The sequence below is a fragment of the Theropithecus gelada genome, chromosome 1 (genome assembly GCF_003255815.1).
Source record: "Theropithecus gelada isolate Dixy chromosome 1, Tgel_1.0, whole genome shotgun sequence".
Taxonomy (NCBI): domain Eukaryota; kingdom Metazoa; phylum Chordata; class Mammalia; order Primates; family Cercopithecidae; genus Theropithecus; species Theropithecus gelada.
This window is the reverse complement of record NC_037668.1, coordinates 147,256,340-147,282,669: the sequence shown is the minus strand read 5'-3', so window position 1 is coordinate 147,282,669 and position 26,330 is coordinate 147,256,340. Positions and strand designations below refer to the sequence as shown.

Below are 26,330 nucleotides of genomic sequence, written 5' to 3'. Positions count from 1 at the left end.
CGTTGTGACTGTGACTTTGGCTCGGTTCATTTTCCTTTTCTTATCTAACCCACACCACACTGATAAATACCACATCTGTCTTGACAAGCTAGTTTGCAAATAACTATTCATTCATAATTTTAGACTGTTGTAAAAAATCCTTATTTGTTACTTCATCTTGTGAGCAAGAATGCAAAATTTGGTTTTGAGAAAGATACTAAAATGACCGCAAGTCCACTGGTCTTTGCAAATCTCTCTATCTGAAAAAGATGACTGTGTACTTTTTAGTGGGTTTTCAGAGCACTAAAATATTTATTGTTGCCAAAACATAAATGGGAATTTTCTGGGAAATATAATTTAATTTTAAAGTTTTGGATTCATTCCAGTGTTGGTAATGTCAATGCTTCTTAGACCAAGTTTATCAGGGATTTTTCTGTTTACACCAGATGTAGCAGTAACTTCGTCATTTCTTCTATTTCGGTTTAAAAAAATATGATCATTTATTTTCCTATCTATTGGCTTAATCTCATTTTCACTTATTTTCACTTTTGCTTTGACATCTTATGGCAATATGACTGAAGTTGTTTCTATTTCCTTTATAGTGAACTCTTTTTTGTTATTTTTTTTTGAGACAGAGTCTCACTCTGTCACTCAGGCTGGAGTGCAGTGGTGCGATCTCAGCTCACTGCAAGCTCTGTCTCCTGGGTTCATGCCATTTTCCTGCCTTGGCCTCCCGAGCAGCTGGGATTACAGGCACCCGCCGCCATGCCCAGCTAATTTTTTTTGGTAGAGACGGGATTTCAACATGTTAGCCAGGATGGTCTCGATCTCCTGACCTCGTGATCTGCCCACCTTGGCCTCCCAAAATGCTGGGATTACAGGCGTGAGCCACCCTGCCCGGCAGTGACCTCTTGTAATAAAACCGCTGGCTTAGAAACTCCAAAAAAGTGTGAATGACTTATTCTGATTCTACTTTAGAAGGAGAAAGAAACAATCACAGACCGAGGACTTTTCTGTGCAAAGGATGGGTGGTTTGGTCAAGGAACAGTCCCCCCGGAGGTCAGTCAGGGCTTTCTGTGGGAAAACATTTCTACATTCAAGTTCATCCTTGGCATTTTGGGCTCTGCAGGTTAAAGAGAGGGAGACAGAGAAAGGAGTGCTCCAAACCTTCTGACTCCTACCTGGAAGTAGCCAAGCAGAAGCAAAGTTGAATAATAGCCATGACCTCAGGCTCTGAAGCAACAAGTTCCACCTTCAGATGTGTCTGTTAAACTTCACCACCCTGGGTTGCTTGTACCTGTCTTCACTGTTTTCTATCTGAGATATCTTGAGGCATTTTTAAAACATTAAGTTGTTTTGAATAATAATTTAGTCACTCATTTGTGTCTCTTCATAGTATTAAGCCTTAGGTTATTATGTGTGTTAACTCCAGTCACTGATCAGATCTCTAAGTCCTGAACTGCCACAGTTCCACCTACTAAACTTACACTTTTCTTCTATGTAGAATGAGGTGACTTGTCCTGGAGAGAGAGGTATTTCAGAAGAATTCCACTGTCAGAAAATATCACCATCAATAATGAAACTATGTGTAAAGTCATGTCTAATTTATTAACTGTCACAAGTACTCAGATTATAGAAAGAGGGTCTTGATCCAAGCTGACCCTGAAGTGTTATACATTTGGATCAGTTTTCCCTTTCTCAGTAACATTTGCTGAGAATTCTCTAAGAGTAGAAACTCATTGTAGTTCAGTGTTGGGAAGAATAATTGTACCTACTTACAGAGTTGCTATATCACAAGAGAGATGCATTGTCTGTTTGTGTGGAGAGGCTGGAGGGATTAGGGCAGGAGTTTATTTGATAGGGAGTTTAGTTGTACATTTGTAAGACATCTAATTTTGCTTAAGATACCATTGCAGTAAAAATGGTTTATCTCTATCCTATAGACACTCACACTACACAAAACCACTACCTACTCAGAACAAATAGCCCTTATGAGGGAATAATTTTTCCTTGATTCACCTGATTGGATTATTTTGAGGTCAAATGAGGTTTTTTGAAAGGCCTTGCTAACCTGTAAGGCACAATAACCTGTACCAGGGTTCTCAAATTTTACCATGCAAAATAATTACTGATGTACCTTTTTAAGTGTAGATTTCCAAACCTTTGTCACCCACCCCAATTCAGATTATAATTCATTCATTTTAAGGTGGGCTCCAGAAACCTGCATCTCGATAAGAAGGCTAGGTAATTTTTGTGCAGTTAGTTCAGAAACATACTCTGGAAACACTGTGTATTTTTGTTTTGTTGCTTTATTTCTTAGCTGTGTCATCGCAGGCAAAAATAAACCCCAACATTTTTATAGTTAATTAACTTCATAGTCATTTAATTACATTGTAAATTACCCATGCAAAGTTTTAATTCTAGGACTCTTTCTATTTTATGACTTGTGTTACTCATAGTCCCCCATCATAAATTAGTGAGTGCCTGTGTTCTTCTAAAAATATTATGTTTCTCACATGGACACAGTGAGGGGAACAACACACACTGGGATCTGTCGGTGGGGAGTGGGGAGGGAGAGCATCAGGATTAATTGCTAATGCATGCAGGGCTTAATACCTAGGTGATGCATGGTACACATTTACTTTTGTTGCAAACCTGCACGTCCTGCACATGGATCCCAGAACTTAAAATAAAATAAAATAAAATTTCAAATAAAAAAGTTATGTTTGTAAGACTATACATGCCTGAGATTTTGAGAATTGTTTATATTTCTTTGTTACAAAGCCTTTTTGCATATATCCAAAGCCTCACTGTTCTAAACAGAGTGTATCCATACCTCAGTGCTGCTTCAATGATGTAGATTATTGAAAACTGATTTTTTTTTTTTTTCTTTTTTTGAGATGGAATCTTACTCTGTCGCCCAGAATGGAGTGCAGTGGTGTGATCTCAGCTTACTGCAACCTCTGCCTCCTGGGTTCAACCAATTCTTCTGCCTCAGTCTCCTGAGTAACTGGGACTACAGGCACATGGCACCACACCCAGTTCATTTTTGTATTTTTAGTAGAGAGGGAGTTTCACCATATTGGCCAGGCTGGTCTCGAACTCCTGACCTCGTGATCTGCCCGCCTCGGCCTCCCAAAGTGCTGGGATTACAGGTGTGAGCCACCGTGCCCGGCCTGAAAACTGATTATTTTAAAACTAAGGTTTGCTTTCTGTGGACTGAACAATTATTAGCATCCTTACATCTCTATCTCATTCATGGTCTTAACCTCTAAGGCATTGGATCAGCACTGGAGCTCCCTGTCCTCCCGCCTTGCTTAAAAACAAAAAAGAAAGGAAAGAAAAGAAGGGATTTTAGTACTGCTTTATAGCGAGTGAAAGTAAACCAAAGGTGCATGCTTGAGAACTGCAGGCTGGAAACTGCAAGTGACAATAATTACCTCACGTTATTCCCACACAGACTTCCTATGACCTGGATGACCTTGGGATCTGAATTCTGTTTAATAGAATTGTCCCTCTTCTGCACCACGGCGTACACTGGCCTGAAGAAGGTGCTGTTTCCCAGGAAAAGCACTTAAATCCCCCCAAGAAATGCATAGGGCCATAGTTTCGAAGAAAAAGTATTGCTAACCAAGTGACTTACTCTGCATATTCTGCCTTTCTCTGGTTGTATTCTTTGAGATTTTTATTTAAGATAACTTTCAGCATATCTTTTTAAAGGTCAGATATGAATGAGAAAACTTTGTTTGACTTGTTAATCTTGTGACAAACAGTTTATATGCAGTGTAGCTTCCTGTCTTTGCTGACTGGTTATTTGAGGGAATTTTCTTCCTGTAAGACTGTGGAGAAGCCTCTAAAAATAAACAGCATGGTTTCTTATTGGTGGGAACATATGTGAGCAGCTGTCAGCTGGAAGCAGCATATGGTGGCAACATGATAGCAGTATGTGCTTATAGAATCCCCACTGTTGGGTCTCCGTCTTCCATGCCACACTGGCCAGTCAGAGCCCCATATCTCAGTTCAAAAGTGTTCCACCTAGAAGGTGTAATCCACACATTTGTGAAAAATCTGCCACTGGGATCTTGATAGTGGGCTGAATATTGGACATGGTAAGTTCCAGAGTATGGAAAAAGTCCCTGTTATCCATTTAAAAATTGAGTGATAAGAGGCACACATATAGAAAAAAAAATAAAAATAAAAATCAAGAGAAGAGTCCACAAAGCCTTTGTCTTGTGTTGAAAGAAGTTTTCAAGTCAGGTCTGAATAGTGGCAGTGTTACTTCTAGAAGACGTGCCCTATAAAAATGGAAGGTGCAGGGACTCAATGCATGTAAGGAGCCAGGAAAGAATGACATTCATGCCAGGTCCTAAAAGGCAGTCAGGGCTTCTTTTGTCACACAAGTTTGACAACTGCTCATATTCCTTGACCACCGTTTATTTGTCAGTCTGTTTTAAATATATCATCTCATTTCAAGTTTATAAAAACCCTCAGGGGTAGGGTTATGTCTGCCTCATCTTACAGACTTCTCCATGGATTCACAGGAAATCAGTGACAGAACAGGGGTTTGAATTCACATCTTCTTCTGCAAACATTCTATATTTTTATTGACCCTACTACCAACAGAAAAACTTTTGAACACTCAGCAATATTTTCTCTTCAATTTGAGGTATTTTGGGGGGAGAGAGGATGTGCTTTCTTTTCTGAGAATATGGTGGACAAAATACAAATTGGGTTGCTGTTACTTTAGAGAAAGCGAAGTTCAAATTTTCCGGATGTAATAACTATCGTAGAAGATGTGTTTAGTCCATTTCAGAGAGCTCTAGCTTTTTAAACTGTAGGTAAGTAGCCCCAAACCAATATTCACTTGTAGTTTTGACTGACTCAAGAAGGAATTTTCACATGCAGCTTAGAAATGATGACAGGTGGTTTTAAGAACACTGAATCTAGGCCAGCCAAATGAAAACCAAAGTTTTATTCGTAATAGGTAGGCTGTCTTTTGTCAAAGGAGGTCAAAGCCTTTCTTATTCATCTTTAATATAAATCAAGGTATTTATTTTACCGTTTCAGTTGTAAATTGTATGCTGTTATTTTAACATTAGAACATGCTAAAGGGAAAACTGAATTCAGGAGTCTGACTGCTGGTTAAGGGATGCCAGAAGATCTGGGACTAGAATCTGGAATCCTCCTTAGATCTTCAGTGTCTAATCCCCTGGCCCCAGGTAGCAGGGACCTTATATCTGGGGAAATGATAAGAATATTCAATGAGTCCCTCTTCTACTTGAATCTTTGTATAGTTCTGTGCCAGGCATCTCTTCAGTAAAATAGCTAATGACTGTGCTTTTTAAAACTCCTAGCTGTCTGCCCAGTTGTTACAACACCCTCTGGCTCAGTGGGCAGCTTGTGCTCCAGACAGTCCCAGGTGCTCTGTGGGTACCTTGGTGAGTACACTTGTCTGCTTTATTCCTCGTTTGACATAGTTATATCAAATCCATCTTTAGTGTTTGTCTTCTGTGGGGAACTTGCCAGAGGCAAGATGAGATTCTGAAATGTAGTCTTGTAGTTAAGTGATCACTAAGGTGCCTAGAATTTTTTTTAGTAAGAGTTTACGTGAGAAAAACTGATGAATAACTTTGAAGTAGTACAATGACTATATTTCAGCATGTAAAAGAATGACTTGTGGGGATGAGATCTGTGTTCTAGGGGTCACAGAGTGATTTGTCATACACCTTTCCTGATCCCCATGGAGGCCACTTTCTGGAGGGTTGGACAGCATGGCCTGAATGTCAAGAGGATGTTCTTTTTTAATATCTTATTTGTATCCGTGTTCTTGTTCTTGACACGTAGTAGTTGCTCAATTAATGTTTCTTGTCCTGAACCAAAGTTGAAAGGAGATTTTCTCTCCTTTAAGGTTCTAGAGCAAGCTTGTCCAACTCTCGGCCTGCATGCAGCCCAGGATGGCCTTGAATGCGGCCCAAAACAAATTTGTACACTTTCTTAAGAAATTATGGTTTTGTTTTTTTTTTTTTTTTGCAATTGTTTTAAAGCTTATCAACTATCATTGGTGTTGGTCTATTTTATGTGTGGCCCAAGACAATTCTTCTTTCTCCATTGTGGCCCAGGGAAGCCGAAAGATTGGATGCCCCTGCTCTAGAGGGAGACCTGTGGGGGAGTTACGCTGCTGATTATCTGTGGCCTTTGTACTGACATGTCTGGGTTGCATGAGGAAATGGATTGTCGTGGGTAAGGCCCTCAGCTAACGGGACCTGTGAGCTTACCACTTGCTCAAACCGCTTAACCCTGACCCTCAGAGCAGATGCAAGCTCCCCAGAGCCAGCACCAGGTGTTAGGCTGAGGGGTACAAAAGCCAGAGGTCTTCACCCCTTTCTCATTGGGAACACTGATTAATTCAGCCATTTATTGAATGCTTACTATATACTGGACAAGGAGTCCACAGCAAAGAATAGAGCTTGGGCGATCCCGACACTCAAGGAATTCAGTGGCTAAAGTTATCCCTGAACCATGCTCAGGAAAAAAGGAAACAGACTTGCAATCGTGGCATTGGTTCACTGCATATTTTTGAGGCCCTGAGAAGGTTTGGATTATGTTGATTCTAAATGTGGGTGGAGGTCCCGGCTAGAGACAAAAGAAATGTTTTTATTATCCTAGGAAAAGCCTAGGTCACTCACTGGATACCCTATTCTGCAATGTATCATGCCTACACATTGTTGCTTAGAAATCAGTATAGTTTATTTACAGTGGCCTAAGCTGGGGTTTCTTCAAAAAGAACTCATTCTGTTGAGAATATACATTGATTTTAGTACAGAAAGCCTCAAAGTGGCTAGAAGCTGCAATGTGAATAAAAAGAGTGAAAAGTTTAATCATGCCTTTAAAGCTCCCTTTTGTGAGTCATTATGTTTTGTTTTTATACTCTAAATTCTAATTTTATTTCACTAGCTAAACCAAGGAGTTAAACATCTGACTCCCCTCTCCCCCCCACCCCGCACTGGCTATTTGGAAAGGAAAACGGGAGGGAATGAGAGAAGGAACACATTTGTTGAATACCCACTATGTCCCTGGTACTTAAGACACATCATCCTAATTTTCCCCACATTGGTTGGTCAGGGAGGGCCGGAATGACGATCCCCATTTTTTAGGAAATTGTGGTTTGGAGAGGTAAACACCTTGTCTTTGGTCACAGAGCTGGCTAGTGACAGAGCCAAAATCTGAATTCAGGTCTGGCCTGGATGCCACCATACCACAGAGACCCCAGACTTTTCCCCCTTTCTTTGGCTTTTCCTTTGGAATCCTGTCCTGTTAATTTTGTAACTTTCTTGCCTACTACTTGGGACTAATTTCCTTTTCATCTTTTCCTCCCATAGTAAACAAAGTGAGAGGCCTACCCTGGTGTTTTGGGCAGTTTTTCTTCTCAGACACTCCTCACTTGGGGTTATTTTCGGTCACTTAATTTCTGCGAGCTTCTCTCTTCCTTTGGTGAAAAAACATTGGAAACCCACCCTGCTCCTCAGCGAGTCAGGGAAAATCAGGAGTGTCTGAGGGTGTGGAAGGGGAGATGGGGCGCAAGCTCCACATAGATTCCCATACAGTGGGAGGCTTTTCCACTTTGCCCAGCACGCAGGCTCTGGAAGAACCCTGCAGACCCCTTTCAGACCTTCATGCAAGGCTGCTGAGCAGTGGGGCTCTGCATTTTTTTTGTCTCTGTTCTTAGAAATAGTAATTGAGTAAAAATGTAAGTGAGCGTATGCCAGGGGGCAGGCATCCAGGGTCAGGGTGAATTTCTCCATGCTGAGTGTGATTCTGAACACTCGTTAAGTGAAGTTGGCCTGTGCCAAGCAGCTCCAGGGCCATCCCTGTCACCTTGCGTGAACCGCCTCTCCATTCCAAGGAGATGTTGGGAGCGGCTGAAGGGAGCGTGAGGCCTGTGGCGCCTCTTGCTTTTCTCACTCTCTAACCTGGGTGTTGTTGATAACGACGTGTTCTGACACTGACAATTGGACTGGCAGCTCTGATGCTGCATCAGCTCTAAATTAAATACCCTGGAGGAGAAAATAGTCCATGCTCCTCACAGCTCATGTGACTGCAAAATAATTTTTCTCTTTTCAAGCTTATTATCCCCAGTAATATTGGTTAAGATGCGGTTAGCTTGCCTAAAGGTTTTTTCCTATTAAGACATAACAGTAGACATAAGTTTCTCTATGAAGGAATGGATTAATAGTCATGAAGGCAAATATAATTTTTTTTTAAAAAGTATTTACTGAGTAAGAGGCTTTTAAGTAACTTGGTTAAGATTTAAAGGTGGTGTTTCTCTCTCTCTCTCTCTCTCTTTTTTAGAGACAGAGACAAGGTCTTTCTCTCTGTAGTCCAGGCTGGAGTGTGATAGCATGATTATAGCTCACTGTAACCTCTAACTCCTGGGCTCAAGCAATCCTCCCACCCCAGTCTCCTGAGTAGCTAGGACTACAAGTGTGCACCACCACACTGGCTAATTAAAAAAAAAAAATTTTTTTTTTTTTTCAGAGATGGGGTCTTATTATATTACCTAGGCTGGGCTCAAACTTCTGACCTCATGCAATCCTCCTGCCTCAGCCTTCTGAAGTGCAGGGATTATAAGACATGAGCCACTGTGCCTGACCTGAAGTGGTGTTTCTTAAAGTGTGATCTGCATTTCTGTCTCCTGGGACATCCATTAGATTCCTTGGCCCCATTTCAGAGCTGCCGAGTCAGAATCACTGGGGTGGGTGGAGCTGAGAACTCTGCACATTTTAAACAGGCACTGCAGGTGCTTCTGACCTCACTAAAGTTTGCAGCTGCTCAAGTCAAAGGATGCTCTGATTATGCACATCTGTTTACTCAGTCCTACCACATGGATGGATTCAGATCCAGTGGACTCTCTGTTTGATCAGCTGGTCCTTCAAGTGTGACCCTGAACCTACAGCCCCTGTGGAGTTTTTGCCATGTGCTTTTCATTTTCCCAAATGCATGCAAATATTGAGGTAGTTATTAATAGTATCACACATACCCTCTGCTCACTGTTCTTCACAGAGGAACGAGTATGCAAGGAAGTAAATTAATCATGTGGGTGGATGTTGGATGCCTAGTTTGGAAGTTATGTATGGGAGTGAATTTCTGCACTCAAATGCCTTCAACTGGGCAACTGTGGAGTGGGGGAAGGGACTTTAAAAGCTAGTGTTTAATGCATAAGTGACACATATCATGTATAAGATAATGTGTAATTCCCCGAGGTAGCATTTGGCCAAAGCGCTGCTGACCTCTTGATGGCCTGAATCCTGTTCTGAGACATTCCATGGGGTAAGGACCTAGCAAACAATGGAATGTAAACTTTACTATCTCAGCCAAACTCAGCTTTGGGTAACTGCAGGGTTCTCTTTCCAAATGGTGTTTTGTTCAACCAGAGGCATTACAGCAGGCAAGAATCTTACCAACCTATTAAGAAGCAAAGTTAATGATAAATCACCTGGTATTTTCTTTGTGCAACCCTGTGCTTCCTGGTATTCTGATGTTTTTGAACCATCTAATACTTTGAAGCCAACTGTACAGTATGGATATTCTATAACTACTGTAGATTTTTTGGCTATTGAACTATTTACAGAAATATCCAGTTCTCGTATGTGGTCTGCATCACTAAATAGCCCACATCGCTATTGAAGTGTGAGAAGAATGACATGATAGTATTCATTTTACTTCCCGCATAAGTCTTCAGTTAAAAGAGCTGTACATTAACTACAAATATAGATATAATTTTAAGATAAATGTCAAATGCATATAGAGACCATTGGAAGAGAAAGGTGAAGAGAGGACATTCATTTTTTTCTTCTTCTTTTTGAGATGGAGTCTCGCTCCTCACTCTGTTGCCAGGCTAGAAGGCAGTGGCCCATCTCAGCTTACTGCAACCTCCGCCTCCTGGGTTCAAGCAATTCTCCTGCCTCAGCCTCCTGAGTAGCTGGGACTACAGGTGCATGCCACCACGCCCAGCTAATTTTTGTATTTTTAGTAGTGACAGGGTTTCATCATCTTGGCCAGGATGGTATCAATCTCTTGACTTTGTGATCCGCCCGCCTCTGCCTCCCAAAGTGCCGGAATCACAGGCATAAGCCACCGTGCCTGGCCGAAGAGAGGACATTCCTATGATATATTAGTTCATTCAACTGTATTTATTGTATTTTATTTTATTTTGAGATGGAGTTTCACTCTAGTTGCCCAGGCTGGAGTACAGCGGCGTGATCTCTGCTCACTACGACCTCCATCACCCGGGTTCAAGCAATTCTCCTGCCTCAACCTCCCGAGTAGCTGGGATTACAGGCACACACCACCACACCTGGCAAATTTTTCTATTTTTAGTAGAGATGGGGTTTCACCGTTGTGGCCCCACTGGTCTCAAACTCCTGAACTCAGGTGATCCACCCTCTTTGGCCTCCCAAAATGCTGGGATTACAGTCATGAGCAACCGTGCCCAGCCTATTCAGCTGTATTTATTGAGTATTTACTTGTGTCAGACAGCAGTCTAGCTGCTAGTGAATTGAATAGCAAAAATCCTTGTCCTTGGGTAGCTTATATTCTGGTGGCATAAGATAGATAATTCATAATAAAGATGAAATAAGAATTTAGAATTGGATAAATGTTTTGCAGGGGAAGTAGAGCTTGGTCATGGGGATGAGGAGATGAGGTGCAATTTTATATAAGCTGGGCATGGATGTGTTTGTTAAGAAGGCAGTGCGTGTAAGCAGACACTTGAAGGAGGTTAGAGAGTAATCTGGGACTAGCTAGGGAAGGGCATTCTATTCTGTTCTATTCTGACAGATGGAATAGCTGGTTCTGTTGTGGCATGTTCAAGGATTGTGAAAAGGATCCTAGGGAGAGATTAGAGAGATAACGAGGGGTAAGTGATATGGGGCCTTGTAGGCCATCATCAAGTCTGTGGCTTTTCCTCTGACTAAAATGGAGAGAAGAGTGGTTTTAGCCAAAGGGCCATGTGGCTGTTAAGAATGTTATGTCAGGCCGGGTGCGGTGGCTCACGCCTATAATCCCAGCACTTTGGGAGGCCGAGGCAGGTGGATCACAAGATCAAGAGATCGAGACCATCCTGGCCAACATGGTGAAACCGTCTCTACTAAAAATACAAAAATTAGCTGGGCGTGGTGGCATGCGTCTATATTCCTAGCTACTCAGGAGGCTGAGACAGGAGAATCACTTGAACTCCGGAGGTGGAGGTTGCAGTAAGCCAAGATCATGCCACTTCACTCCAGCCTGGGCAACAGAGCAAGGCTCCATCTCAGAAAAAAAAAAAAAAGAAAAAGAATGGTATGTTGAACGGCCAAGGTGGAAGTAGGAAATTCAGTGAGGAGGTCTTTGTGGTGCATCAGGATGGCACTTTGCAACTGCATTTCTATAGCAAGAATCTCAAACAGACGTGCCTTATGCTGAGTTTTTTCTTTAGCAAATAGTTTGATAGGCAGGCTACAGTGGATTTTGTATTTAGGAAATAGGTTTCTGTTTGATGGGTTTTAGTTAATAGTCCTTAGTTATTGGCAACTCACCCCCTTCCTTTCTGAGGAGAAGTCAGTTCTGCAGCCTTCTGTGTGTGAAAATAATCCCTTGGGTCTCCCAACTTGTGCTCACGCATGTGGAATGGCAGCTACTGGAGTTCATACTTGCGGTGAGGCCTAGTCATGGCCTTCTTTGACATGATGGCCAGGGACATGTGACACTGCACCCATAGCTGACCATACTTTGGCCTAGGAGAATGTCAAACTACCTTTTCCGGTGTGAAATAGAAAGTCAAGCTTGGAAGGATCCTTCTTTGGATCTGTCCAGCTGTGCTCTGTGCATGTAATAGAAGGGCTTTTGCCTAAACGTTGAAATGAGGTCATAAGCCAGAGAATTTGTAAAACTATGTCTCTTATCAGTCAAAAAGAATTTCTGTTGGACTCAAGTTTGCTTTCTAATTCTTAAGTTTTGAACAGGAAGACTTCACACTGGGTTGTTGATTTTCTTTCTTCATCCATCTGTACAAGAAACATCAATTAAGCCTACTGTGTGCCAGGTGATAGATATAAGAAAACTGCATAGATCCTGTCCTCAGGGAACCTGCATTTAGTGAGGAAGTCAGGCGGACCAAACCAACCAAACAGAAACAAAAAGCCAACCCTGTGGTTAATTACAAGGAAAGCATCTTAGGGGCCAGAAAAAGAATTGTGCAACTTGGCCTAGTGGTGAAGGAAGCCTTATTGGGGGAGATGATATTTACCTCTTGAAAGATGACCTTTGAGATTGTAGTTTGGTAGTCATCAAGCAGCAATAGAAAACTGTTTATGTTTTCTGGAAGGAGATTTGCCCCTTCTTGTAATTTCTTTCTCTTTGAGTTTGCATGACTACTGTCTTAATGAGTCATGAAAACCAAGAAATGCTTAGTGTGGTCTTTGAAAAAATTGATATATTCTTACAAGGGAACAACTTTGAAATACTGAGACTAGAGAATAGGACAATATGGTTACATCAAGTATTTGTTATTCAAAGTTGATATATTAAGAAGACATAATGGACCTATTGTATATAAACATCCATGTGATGATGTGGTATACTGGGACTCTGGAATCTGGCATTGTTTTATAAGCTCAGGTTCACTGTCTAGAGCTTTTCTCTCAATCTCAGTGAGCTTGATAAACAGCACAGGTTTCTCCCATGTTCATGTAGATGGCCTTGTGGGATGGCTGTGGCTCTGTTCCATGAACTCCTTATTCCAGGACCAGGGCTTAGGGAGCAGCCCCTAACCCGGGCATGCTGACCTTATGGCAGAACCAGGAGATGTGGCAGTTGTCTTTACCCACATTCCATTGGCCAAAGCAGGTCACATTACCACACATGATTTCAGTAGAGTAGGAATTGGGTACAAGGGAGAGAGGCTGTGGGGATGGGCCCAGGGGAGAGGGACAGCCAGCATTTTGAACGAATGATACAGTCTACCACAGTATCTGTAGAGGTGGAGGAGTTGGGGAACAGAGAGAGGTTTTGCCCACTTTAAAAAAACTTTCTGGCTGGGTGTGGTAGCTCACACCTGTAATCCCAGCTCTTTGGGAGGCCCCGTGGGAGGAACACTTGAGCCCGGGAGTTTGAGACCAGCCTGGGCAACATGATGAAACCCCATCTTTACCAAAAATATAAAAAATAGCTGGGCCTAATGTGGCACGTGCCTGTGGTCCCAGCTATTCAGGAGACTGAGTTGGGAGGGTCACTTGATCCCGGGAGGTGGAAGTTGCAGTGAGCCGAGATCACACCACTGCATTCCAGCCTGGGTGACAGAGGGGAGACCCTGTCTCAAAAAAATAAAATAAAATAAAAATAAATAAATAAATAAATTTAAAAACAGAAAAGAAAAACTCTATTTTGTGGATACGACATGATTGGATCCACACTATTGCTGTATCTGTGAGAATATGGGGCACTTTATTGAAATATGAATATGTACTGCATACTTGGTTGGTTTTATAAGACATGCATATTATTTCCCTCAATTTTCATTAATGCCATTCTCCTCCAATCAAGATAAGTTTATCTATTTTAAAAGGCCCCGTTGGCAGTACCAGGTTTCTAAACCAAGTCCTGATACATTATATGGAGTTTATATATGTCCGGCAAACTCTGAAACTCAGGCTTACCTCCAAAGCATGCAGGGATATCTTTTAGCCTTAGGTCCTAGATTGTCACTCTGGTCCTGGTATGTCTAGCAGTGTCTAATAGATGTTGTCCACAATAAGATTTCAGGCTGAGTTTCCATGAGGGTCTGTAGATGTTTAGCTGTTTGCCAGAAGGAGCGTGGCTTTCCTGTTTCTTATCTCTCTTGTGAGAGTTCAATGCCATCTTAAACATTGTGTACCGTGTGGTTCCCTAGAACCCCATCTATAACTTGAATCTTAGTCTCTTGAGAATGACCCACCAGGTTGATTGTTTAGAGTCATGCTCCTACCTGTTGTTTCCAGTGAGCAAACTGGAAAGTAACCCTGCCTGGCACGGGGCATCTGCTGTGGAACCCTCAGCACAGTGACAGTGATCTGCTCTGACCGCCCCTGAGCATGCTAGGTAGCTCAGTGCTTGCAAGTTCATAAATAATTATCCCCACAGCCTATTCTTAGTAGCAACAGATGCTGAGCTTTTCCAGCCTGTTCTCGGGGTCAGTGGTGGGAAAGAGAAGAAAAAAAATGAAAGCATTGTTTTGCACATGGCTGGACATCTGTATTTCTGAATTGCCCTGTTGTGTGTATGATGCAACTGCTGGAGCTGTTTTGCTGAATGTGAACTTTGTCGACCGACTGGAGTCTAAATTGGTTTTGGATCCCTCTGAAATCTAAATGGTCAGACCATATTTTTCTAATATTCAGCTGGATTGTATCTTTGCTCTGAAGTGGAGCTGACTTCGTATGTGTTCACAGTGGCAGCAGGGGTTGCTTCTCTGTTTTCCTGGTCTGTGTTGCTTGTTTTCCCAAGACTGCTGCGTACCTTGTCCATTGTCTATACTCAGGAGACCAGGAAGGTAACTCCCTGTGGAACTGTGGTCACTAGGACTTCAAGGATCATTAACTCTAGTGTTATTGTTAGGAAGAGAGCAGATTGTTTTTCAGAAATGAAACAGGTGAAGCACCAAGAATAGCTAACCTACTACATGGTGCACTGGTACCATGGCAAAGACTTGGACTTGGGATATCCAGGCACCTAGGTTCTTTGTTGGGACCTTCGACAGTCAAGGCTGATGTTTCTGTTTGGTAGCTGTAGTGCAGACATTCTCAACTTCACTATGTATCAGAATCACCTGGGGAGCACTTAACATATTACTTACATTACTCAGGCCAGAGTCCACCTCCAGAAATTCTGATTCCGTTGGTCTGGAGTGGGACTTGGTGTCTTTAGTTTTAAAAAGTTTCCCGGCTGGGCAGAGTGGCTCATGCCTATAATCCCAGCACTTTGGGAGAATGAAGCGGGCGGATCACCTGAGGTCGGGAGTTCAAGACCAGCCTGACCACCATGGAGAAACCCCGTCTCTACTAAAAATACAAAAAATTAGTTAGGCCTGGTGGCACATCCCTGTAGTCCCAGCTACGTGGGAGGCTGAGGTAGGAGAATTGCTTGAATGTGGGAGGCGGAGGTTGCAGTGAGCCGAGATCACGCCACTGCCCTCTACCCTGGGCCATAAGAGCAAAACTCTGTCTCAAAAAAAAAGTTTCTAAGGAGATTCTAATGTGCAACTGGAGTTGAGAACCTGTATTTTGGGGGCTTACAAAGCTTTTAATAAAACTGTGTGGCTCTGTCTAGATATCCATGTTATGTTTTGAATGAATTTCTGCATGAAGAAAAGACATCTATTTGGGTGATGATGTTGATGGATGGGGGCAGTGGATCCTGTCTTTTATAACAATATGATTAGTAATAATAATACCTTTCAGTTATGGAATAGTTTTATTAGGCTCTGGGCTAATCTCCATATTAGCACTATATATAAACACTATTATTATTCTAAGTTTTATAAGTAAGGAAACTGAGGTTTTGTAACACCATGTTTAATTTCCTTATGATCACACAGCTGTCTGACTCCAAAGCTCATCTTATTCATCACTCCTCCAAGATGATAAATTTACATTTAAATAAGGAAAATGTGGATTAAAGAATGAGAAATCTAAGGCCGGGCGCGGTGGCTCAAGCCTGTAATCCCAGCACTTTGGGAGGCCGAGACGGGCGGATCACAAGGTCAGGAGATCGAGACCATCCTGGCTAACACGGCGAAACCCCGTCTCTACTAAAAACACAAAAAATTAGCCGGGCGAGGTGGTGGCGCCTGTAGTCCCAGCTACTCGGGAGGCTCAGGCAGGAGAATGGCGGAAACCCGGGAGGCGGAGCTTGCAGTGAGCTGAGATCTGGCCACTGCACTCCAGCCTGGGTGACAGAGCGAGACTCCGTCTCAAAAAAAAAAAAAAAAAAAAATAAGAATGAGAAATCTAAAAAGGAGAATCCTCTGAGTGAGAACCATATGCATCTGTATGTGTCAGGGAATCATTCTCTTCTGATGAAAGGAAAAAAAGATATGTCTGGATGTGTTTCTTTTTTTCTCTTACATACAGTATTTTTTTTCCTAAGAACCTGTGAAGTTCAAGGCAGGCAGTGGAACCCAAGGGCTTGCATACTGGTATTGGAATTAAGCAATGGTCTCTGAACTTAGTTCATGCATGCTCTTCATGTTCCCCATTAGAAGAATGAAAATAGCTTCTTATATGAATTTATATGGAGGATGAGTGTGTCTTTACAGTTATTTTCTCGTCTAGGCTGGGTGATAATTAGAGTGGGCAACATAAACTCCAGTGTTTTCATTTTGTTCCCTGAATAGGACAACTGTTTTGTTGTTACTTTTGTTGTTGGCAGAGTACATACATCTTACTTAAATGACTGTGTTAATTCTCTAATGCCTGTTAAAAGATTAGAATAGTACCAGCACCTATCAATAGGCAGGATCCTGGAAATTCCATAGCCAATTCCTGATAGGCCCCATACTTATGAAGGAATGTTGCAGTTGAGGCATCCAATAAATATTTATTAACTGAGAGAGTGAATGAATTTTTGCATATGTGTACCATAACAAATAGCATCCTGCGTATAGCTAAGGACTTCTTGGGAAATGAGAGTGATTTTAGTCAATTGCTATGCTCCCAGTTTCTCCACGGGGCCCCTGTGTTCTGCTAACCAACTCCTAATTGCCTACCAGAAGCAGCTTTCTGTACACTAAACATAGCAATATTAGTAGGCTTTTAAAAAATCTTATCATCCCAAGCTTCTGTTTATATCTCTCAGCCTTGATGAAAGGAAGCTGACTTTTGCTTTACTCTAAGTAGCATTCTTCATATTACAAGTTAGAAAAAGTTCTGTTGTCCCCAGGGCACATAAGGAACAGGAGAGAAGTTGCTTGCCAGCCCATGTGAAAGATGAGAAGCCCAACTTGGATGCATTCATGTCCCCTGCTACAGGGACACCTGGATGAGACCCTGCTCCCTCTGTGAGTTCAAACTGCTGTCACTGGAGTTATAAAGGGACATTTAGGCTTGTGTTCTTGGGTCTGTAGCCAGACAGCACAAGTATTTTTAGGGCTCTTTTTGTCTCAATCTGATTTCTGCTTGAAACTTTAACACACGCAGACTTCACTGAAATACTTTTAAACTACTCTCTGGGCAGTGTAGGAGGGGTTGGATTAGTATTACAGCCTTTAAACAGTTCAAAAAATTTTTTTTTATTGCTAAATATCCAACAGGCTGAACGGAGGAAATTCAAGTCTAACCCTGGAGGGACCCCTGTTTAGTCATCTGTCTAGACAGACGAGTTCATATAATGGGCCTCTCTGTTTCTTTCGCTTTGTATAACAGACGGTGGTCCCTTCCTTTAAACTTTGTGAAGATGTCAACCTTTGGTTCTTTTTATCCCAACCTGCTGTTGATAAGGCAAGAAAGTGACTCACACATGAGCCAACAATGACTCTTGAGTGTGACAGTCAGTCTTACAATCGAGTAGAAATAAAACATACGCTTTGCATACAGGGGACCTGGGTAAAATCCTGACTGTAACATCGGGGGAGTCAGTTACCCTTTCTGAACTTTATTTCTTCTTCTTTTTTTTTTTCCCTAAAATGAGAGTTAATTAAAAAAAAAAGACAAAAAACTCAACGTTACTTCTTAATGGTTCTTCAAAAGAAGAAATTATCTAACATATAAAAATGTTTTTCACATGGTAGAGGCTGAGTAAATGGTCATTCATTCAGTCAGTCATTTTAAGGTGATCATTGAAGCTTTTAACATTTTTGCTTTCTTATTCTGAAAACCATAGAAAAAAATAGAAATTCTAGCCCATATTTTAAATTTCATGTCAGCATACATTGAGAACAGCCAGTGCTTTTTTTTCAAAGTCTAGAAAAGAAGAAAAGTGGTACCAATTTCTGTGAGAGGAAGATAATGTTGGAGATAGTATTTTAAAATACGGGATATCAGGAGAGGAGGGAGAGCATCAGGAAGAATAGCTAATGGATACTGGCCTTAATACCTAGGTGATGGGATGATCTGTACAACAAACCACCATGGCACATGTTTACCTATGTAACAAACCTGCACATCCTGCACATGTACCCCTGAACGTAAGAAGTTGAAGAAAAAATATGGGGTATCAATAATTTATATTCATAAGTTGAATGTATAGAATCAAAGGGAGGAATGGTGGTTGCCAGGGGCTGTGGCAAGGGGGAAATGAGGAGTTACTAATAAATGGGGTAAACTTTCAGTTGAGCAAGATGAATAAGATCTAGAGAGCTGTTGCACAACGTTGTACCCACGGTTAACAATAATAGATTGCACACTTAAAAATGTGTTAAGTGCGTACATCTCCCATTAAGTGTTCTTACACAATAGAATTAAAAATATTGTTAGAAGTGAATAAGGCAGAATGACATTCTTTATCTTGTTAGGAGGGCTGGAACGTCAGACCTTGCATGAAAGGACAACGTGTGTTAGTAACTATTTCTACAACTAGGTGGAATGTCAGCCACCTCACTTCCTTGTCATCTCACTTTAAGCTCTGCCTGGATGGTTCCTGAAAACAATGACCTATAAAATTTTGTTTTATTCTATTTAATTCAGTTATAATTCACCAGGCATATACTGCCTTAAGAATTTGGTGCCTGAATCATGCAGATGAATAAAAAATGAGATAGGTAGGGATGAGTCCCTCTTGGAAGAGGCATCACCAACAGCTCAGAGAGTACTAGGACCATACAACCTAGGTTTAAGTGGAGGCATATTGTTTCTAGTCCCATACCACAGGGCAAGTTCCCTCTTTAAGCCTCAGTTTCTTATCCCCCACCTAAGTGGGATAAATCCACTGACAGCTGGTGTGCTCCCAATAGCTAGCAACATTGTTTTTGCTGTTATGTTTATTCTTTTTATTGTTATTACTATATTATCCCTGCCCTCAAGTAGCTTATAGCCTATTTGTGGAGAGCCATTTGTACACACTACCCTGCACAAAGCAAAAAATTAAAAAACTGCTGAATGGCATTTACAAGCAAAGTTCAATCTGAACACATAGGAAGATGGTTGGTTAATGAAACCAGCTTTGTTTATTTTGAGACACGGTCTTGCTCTGTTGCCCAGGCTGGAGTGCAGTGGTATAATTATAGCTCACTGTAGCCTTGACCTCCTGGATTCAAGTGACTCTCCCACCTCAGCCTAGGAGGTTAGCTGGGACTACAGATGATGCCACCATACCTGGCTAATTAAAAAAAAAAAAATTTTATAGAGATGAGATCTCGCTTTGTTAACTGGGCTGGTCTCAAACTCCTGGGCTCAAGGGATCCTCCTAAAGTGCTGGGATTGCAGGCGTGAGCCGCTGTGCCCAGCTGAAACCAACTTTTAGGAGAAGCAGTCCCTAGCATGCCTAGATCAATGTGTATTTCTTAAGTGCTTAGCCACAGCCTTAACATGAAAGGCAAAGAGAAAAATCAGCCTCCTCTTCAGCTGGTAGAGGACAGAAGCAAAACATAGATATCTATGTTGATAGCCTAACTTTTCACATTTTGTAGTATAGTTCATGACATTCTCAGACACTGAAATTCCATTAGAACCCAGTGCTTTACGTGGCTTTGAATATGGTATGTGTGAGTCATGTCTCTTTCAATACAACTGCAATCAATAAAAACCCCAGTAAAATGTGGTTAACCACAAGGGCATCCCTCCCCACCAGCTCCACCCCCAAATCAGCACTATGATTCATTCAATTTAGTCCTTCTCTCCCTAATATACTTTACATTGGGAGATACTTATGCTTTCTCAAGCATAAAAAACAGAAATCCTACTCTTCTGCTGGTCGCCTGCCCCTCTATTGTGCCGCCTTGCCCCACCCCCGACCCCTAGGAAGCCCAGTTGTGGCCTATACTCTGGGTAGCTGTGGCTGGGGGGAAACTCTGCCCAGTTTCATGGGGAAGCAGGACAGATGCTTCCAAAGGATGCAGTCTGAGGTCCCAGAATGCCTTACTGAGAAAAAAGTCTTTTCTTCTCTCTTACTAATACAACCCCAGCATCTTCCTGTATTTTCCTTAAAATGAATCCTGAGATAAGGCTTCCCATTTGCCACCACCTCCTCCGTTTTAATTCATTATATATGTTATAGTGTTTTTGTTTGTCTGTTTGTTTTTGAGACAGAGTCTTGCTCTGTTTCCCAGGCTGGAGTGCAGTGGCGCCATCTTGACTCTCTGCAACCGCCGTCTCCCGGGTTCAAGCAATTCTCCTGCCTCAGTCTCTGGAGTAGCTGGGATTATAGGCACCCGTCACCATGCCTGGCTAATTTTGTATTATTATTATTATTATTATTTTGAGATGGAGTCTCACTCTGTCGCCCAGGCTGGAGTACAATGGTATGATCTTAGCTCACTGCAACCTCTGCCTCCTGGGTTCATGTGATTCTCCTGCCTCAGCCTCTCAAGTAGCTGGGATTACAGGCGCCTACCACTGCGCCCAGGTAATTTTTGTATTTTTAGTAGAGACGGGGTTTTGCCATGTTGGCCAGGCTGGTTTCGAAGTCCTGACCCCAGGTGATCCGCCCGCCTTGGCCTCCCAAAGCGCTGGGATTACAGGCGTGAGCCACGGCGCCCGGCCATTTTTTTTTTTTTTTTTTTTTTTTTTTTTTTTTTTTGGTATTTTTAGTAGAGATGAGGTTTCACCATGTTGGTCAGGCTGGTCTCAAACTCCTGACCTCAAGTGCTCCTCCCCGCTCGGCCTCCCAAAGTGCTGTGATTATAGGTGTGAGCCATCGTGTCCAGCCTGTTCCTTTTGCTGTTGAGACAGAGTCTCACTCTGCCACCCAGGCTGGAGTGCAGTGATCATAGCTGACTGCAGCCTGGAACTCCTGACCGCAAAGGATCCTTCTGCCTCAGCCTCCCAGAGCGCTGGGATCACAGGGGTGCTACACCACACCTGGCCTGTTTTTTCTCTTATACAGAAGGGACCTGAAGCAACAGTATGCATTGTGGGTGCACACCAGAGGGATGGAGAAAGGCAGACAAGGAAAGGCGGGTAATGGAAGAAGAGGTGTGGCAAGGGCAGCAGCCTTCACATTGCCTCTGTCTGTGGCTGTTACCCTACTTAGTAGCACCTTCTCAGGACAGCTCAGCCTAGGAAGCTGTCTGCCAGCAGATTCTAGTTGTCATCCCAGCAGTCCTTAAAACGTGACCTTCTGCCACCAGTAAGGGAAATCTGGTCTCATTAGTACCTTTACTTATAAAAGCAGACCAAGAAAACTTGATACCTTTTTTTTTTTTTTTTTTTTTTTTTGAGACTCGTTCTGTAGCCCAGGCTGGAGTGCAGTGGAGCGATCTCGGCTCACTGCAAGCTCTGCCTCCCAGGTCATGCCATTCTCCTGCCTCAGCCTCCCAAGTAGCTGGGACTACAGGCGTCTGCCACCACGGCCGGCTAATTTTTTTGTATTTTAGTAGAGACGGGGTTTCACCATTTAGCCAGGATGGCCTCGTTCCCCTGACCTCGTGATCTGCCCACTTCGGCCTCTCAAAATGCTGGGATTACAGGCGTGAGCCACCATGCCCGGCCAGTACCTTTTATTTTTTAATTTTATTTATTCACTTCTCTTCTGCGAGCCTGGAGCATCTTTTCTTTAACATGATGAAAATGTTGCACCTGTCTTTGTTCCTCTCTAATGCTCAAATCTGGCTTTCATATTTTTTCTCAAGGTTGCCAATTTGGCAGGAGGTTTTATTTAAAAGTTCTGAGGTTAAATACCTGGAAGATAAGATGAAGCCAGTTGAAAACAGTGTTCTTTTTCTGTTCTCATGCCTGAGAGAAGTTCAGTCAGTCCTCATTTTTGAATTGGGGAAGACCAAAATTTAAGTCAGCTGGCTGTGATACAATCTCATTTTACCATTTTCTTTCACATGCTTCTAGTTAATGGAGGAAGCTGGGTCTTAAAATGTCCAGTTGCATTTAACTTCTTTGACTTACTTAAGGAACCAGTTACCCTTTGATAAGTACCTATGTCTAGTTCTTTTTATCCACAGTTGGTATTTAGTCAATAATAACAATAACAGCAATAACAATACTGATGCGGTGCTTCATATACTGCAGGCATTCTTCTAAACACTTTTAGAGACATTGATATTCATTTGATCCTGGCAATAATAGGTATTATTACTCTCTTTGTTTTGCATGTGGGGAAACCAAGGCAGAGACTGATTAAATAACTTGTCCAAGCTGTGAAGTGGTAGATTTATACCCATCGAAGTTGCCACCATCATCATCAGTCGCATTCATTGGAAGCTCATGTCGGTTACCAATCACGTGTCCCTAAAGCAGCAGTATAGTGTAATGATTAAGGGCACAAACTCTGGAATGAAAATGGCCTAGGTTTGTATGTTTGGGGAAGGACATTCCACTCTAGAAGTAGATTCCACCTGGCCTAAAATATATAAATAATTGTGCTATCACACCAAGTTAGAAACTTACATGGTGCACACCCATGCTACGCTCCTTATGGTCTAAAACTGGCAAGAGTAATCAGCATGCAAAGTTCACTTTAGATGGCTTTTTTTTTTTTCTTCCTAGCTAACCCCTTTGATTAGCAAATAGTACAAATGTTTATAGAGTTGGAAGATTTTTAATATCTTTATTTGAATTGCACAAAGCAGCCGAACGTAGTTTGGCCCTAGGCTGCAGAGTATATGTGTCCGGGTGCCAAGAAGCAACTGCACTCCGCCTGGGATGCCAAGCATTCCAGACCTGTTACCTTGTAAGTGTAATATTTACCAGATTTTTGCTTCATCTGGAGATGAAGAGCAGAGATGAATAGAGTGGGGGTGGGTCAGGCTGCTGGGAAGGGAGCTCAGTGTTGAGAGGAATCCCTGAATGAGTAGGTAGCTGGGAAGGGAGCAGAGATTTGCCAGAAAAAGCCCTTTTGCTGGCAACTTGGAATCTAGGAAAAAATAACAGAGGCTAACATGCTGGGGTGCTTACCATGTGCCGGGCACAGTGCCAAATGTTCTGCTTTCACCATCCTGTCTCATCCCTACAATTCTATGAGACAGATGCTATTATTATCCCTACTTTGGAGATGGGAAAAGTGCAGCTTAGAGAGTTAATTACCCAAGATCAATTCTATTCTGTTCCAACGTCTCTTTGTTACTTTAGTAAAACTAGTACAGAGCAAGGAATGACAGTGCATCAAGCTGAACCCCAACAAGTCAAGGCACTTACTGTGTCTTCTCTTGGTTCTTCCTTTCTCTAACCTTCACAACTGCCCTGAAGATTAGGTGTTGTTAACATTCTATAGATGAGGAAACTGAGGCCTTAGAGCTTAAGACATTTGCCAAAGGCCACATTCTTTTTTTTTTTTTTAGATGGAGTCTCGCTCTGTTGCCCAGGCTGGAGTGCAGTGGCGCAATCTCGGCTCACTGCAAGCTCTGCCTCCTGGGTTCACGCCATTCTCCTGCCTCAGCCTCTCGAGTAGCTGGGACTATAGGCATGCACCACCACACCTGGCTAATTTTTGTATTTTTAGTAGAGGCAGGGTTTCACCATGTTAGCCAGGATGGTCTTGATCTCCTGACCTCATGATCCACCTGCTGTGGCCTCCCAAAGTGCTGGGATTACAGGCGTGAGCCACTGTGCCCAGCTGAAAGGCCACATTTTTTAAGTGGTAAATCCAGGAGTAGAATCTGGGTCTGCTGAATCCCACATCTTAAATATCTTTGTGTTCAAACATGACATCTTCATTAGGCACCAGTGACAAGATCACAAACAAAACAAAACTCTAAGACAAGCTCAATTTTCTGTGATGGTCGTAAAAGGGAAGGGAATTGAGGCAGAGCTCTAGGTAGTTGTACTGAATCCTGTGTGTGAATAAACAGAGCTAGTAAATGAGATAGTACTACCAGGGGTGTGTGTGTGTGTGTGCACGCGCGCACACGCATATGCACACAGTGGGGCAGTTGCAGGCTGGAGCAGGGAAGGTTTATTTTTAAATTGAAGAAATTAGCAGTTGCCAGAGAAGCACATGTGCAATGTCCTATGTTTTACTTTCATCGTAACCTCATCTGATGAATAAATTTTAAGGGGATTCCTGCGGGTCAGCAAAAAGAGAGGGTGAAATCTAGCTCTAGTTCTTTTCTGACCTTACCAGATGGAGGCCGCCATTAAAACCCTCAACTCAACTGAAAAAAAAAAATTTATGAAGTATTTTTGTGAAAATTAAGTGATAGCATTGGAAACCACTCTTTATGTCCCCCTCCCTACCTCCTGGAGTACTCAAAGCTGTCTTCCAAGGAAGCTGGAAATATAAATAGAGAAGATAGATGTCTTGCCCAGAGGCCCCTGGCAAGAGCCCTTATTCAGCTACTTGTACCTTTGCTCTTGGGGACTATGCTTTGGTTGAGTCTCACCCAAAAATCAATGTTTTTAGTTGAAGGCAGAAAATTATAAAAGCAAAGGTGTGAAGTGAAGCTCTTTTGTTAGTGTTGTCAGTGGAAGAACAGTCACCTCATGGGAGTAATCGGTGCCCCAAGACACATACACACGCCTGAGCAGGACCACCAGTTGATCCAGGTGCTCGCTGATGTGATACTGATAAAGTGACTAGTTTTAAGCAGTTGATCATACTTCTGAATTAAAGTATTCATAGTTTATTCAGAAATAATAAATTTGTTTTGTGGAAAGTGAGATTTTTTTCTCTACTTATTTCACGGCACCACCATGTCCCATTGGACATTTGGGCACAGGAACTGAATCCAAAGGATGATTTTCTATCACTTGGAAATCTTAAAGTAGAAGACAGATGGAGTAATTTGCTTGTGATGAATCAGCCAGTCTTTGGGTGAAAAAGTCAGGACTAGGAAAACAAAGACTAAAGTCACCAACTTCTGCTCCCAACACAATCACTAAGATCTTCTTCAAATGCAACCTCTACTTTCCGTAGGAGTTCCAGTCTTTCATGAGTGTTCAATTTTAAGCACTGGTAGTGTATATGGAGGTATGAGGTAGTGTTTCTCTTTTGGCTACTCATCTGAAATTTTGAAAATAAATGTTCATGGGGGTAAGAAGATTGTTTTATGACACAAGCCTACTGTAAATTCTTTTTGGAATCTTCTTGAAAATATTTGAGTTTTTAAATTAAACACTAGGTGATAAGGAAAGGTTTCAAGGGAGGATAAAGTTAAAAAGAAAGGCAATTCCCAACCAAGAGGAAAGAAACCTATGTGATGGAGTCTTAAGCTTTTGTATTCTGCCCTTGGATATTACAGCAAGGCCCTAGGACTGGATTGATGATGCAACCAGGGGTTTAATTAGAAGACTGTGAGCACGAATGGAGCCACATTTAGACAGAATCTGAAACCTCTGTTTTCTCAATGCATAATTCTACAGGAATTTGCAAGTGACCTTTAGGAGGGTTCAGAATTCAAGTCTGGAAAGCATGTGTCCTTTTTAATGTATAGTTCTATTGCAAATATGAATCTGCCTTAAGAAAAACACAAGACCATTTTAAAATGCAATAACAGGGCTGCTAATTTGCCCTTCAGAAGTCATTTTTCTTTTACTTTGTTGGGAAAGCAGGTACATGAGAAGTGTGTATATCTTCAGTGTCACACAGCCCTCAAGTGGCTTCACAGGCAGATAGAAAGTATTAGCAAGAAGTAGCAGTCCTTGCAGAAGCCCTTCGTCCCTTCCATAATGTTTGTGAGTTTTTTTACTAAAGGATTTTAACACAGCTACGTGTTGAAGGACTTGCAAGATTTGATTATATATCCCATGAGTCAAGTTTCAAGGGGTTACAAATTGCAACAAAATCAACCACAGGCTTTGGAAAAACTTTTCATGAAAGACGTTTTAGACTAAGAAATATTGGCTTTGGATTTCCCCATCTAGAAAGGTAGAGAGTAAACATGTACTGACAAAAAAGCACCACATTTGGGATCCCAAAAATAATTGTGAAACAACACAAGAATGCTTTTCCTCCTCCCTTTCCTTCCTTTCCACGTCACAGAGTTTGTCATTTATGACGATTTTGTGGTTGTTTTAACAGTTCTGTGAAAATGAGATACAGAGAAAGTATTTTTAAGGTTTATTTAAATAGTATAAAGTCACAGATTCCCCCTCCCCCCCGCTTCTAGAACATCTTGATTCATTAAAAAGAAAAAAGAAAAAAAAGGAATTAAATAGCATAAGTATTTTGAATGCATTGGTTGTTGTTTTCTTTTCAATAACTATATCTTGTCACTCATTATTTTATTGGATTAAAAGTTA

The 26,330-nt window shown here is 42.0% G+C and overlaps 1 protein-coding gene across 5 annotated transcripts in view; it reads left to right on the top strand.

The window, feature by feature from the left end:
• The window catches only part of TGFB2 (transforming growth factor beta 2), a 97,476-nt gene that overhangs the window by 12,685 nt on the left and 58,461 nt on the right, over positions 1-26,330 (top strand). For 3 of the 5 annotated variants that reach the window (XR_003122164.1, XM_025404911.1, XM_025404920.1), the window contains one exon: positions 5,334-5,417. The exons of the other annotated variants lie outside the window; for them this stretch is intronic. Coding sequence is in view for 2 of the 3 variants with exons in the window: in XM_025404911.1 (XP_025260696.1) it covers positions 5,334-5,417 (84 nt within the window). In the remaining variant the exon portion in view is untranslated. The remainder of the gene's footprint in view (positions 1-5,333; positions 5,418-26,330) is intronic. 5 annotated transcript variants of the gene reach the window in all.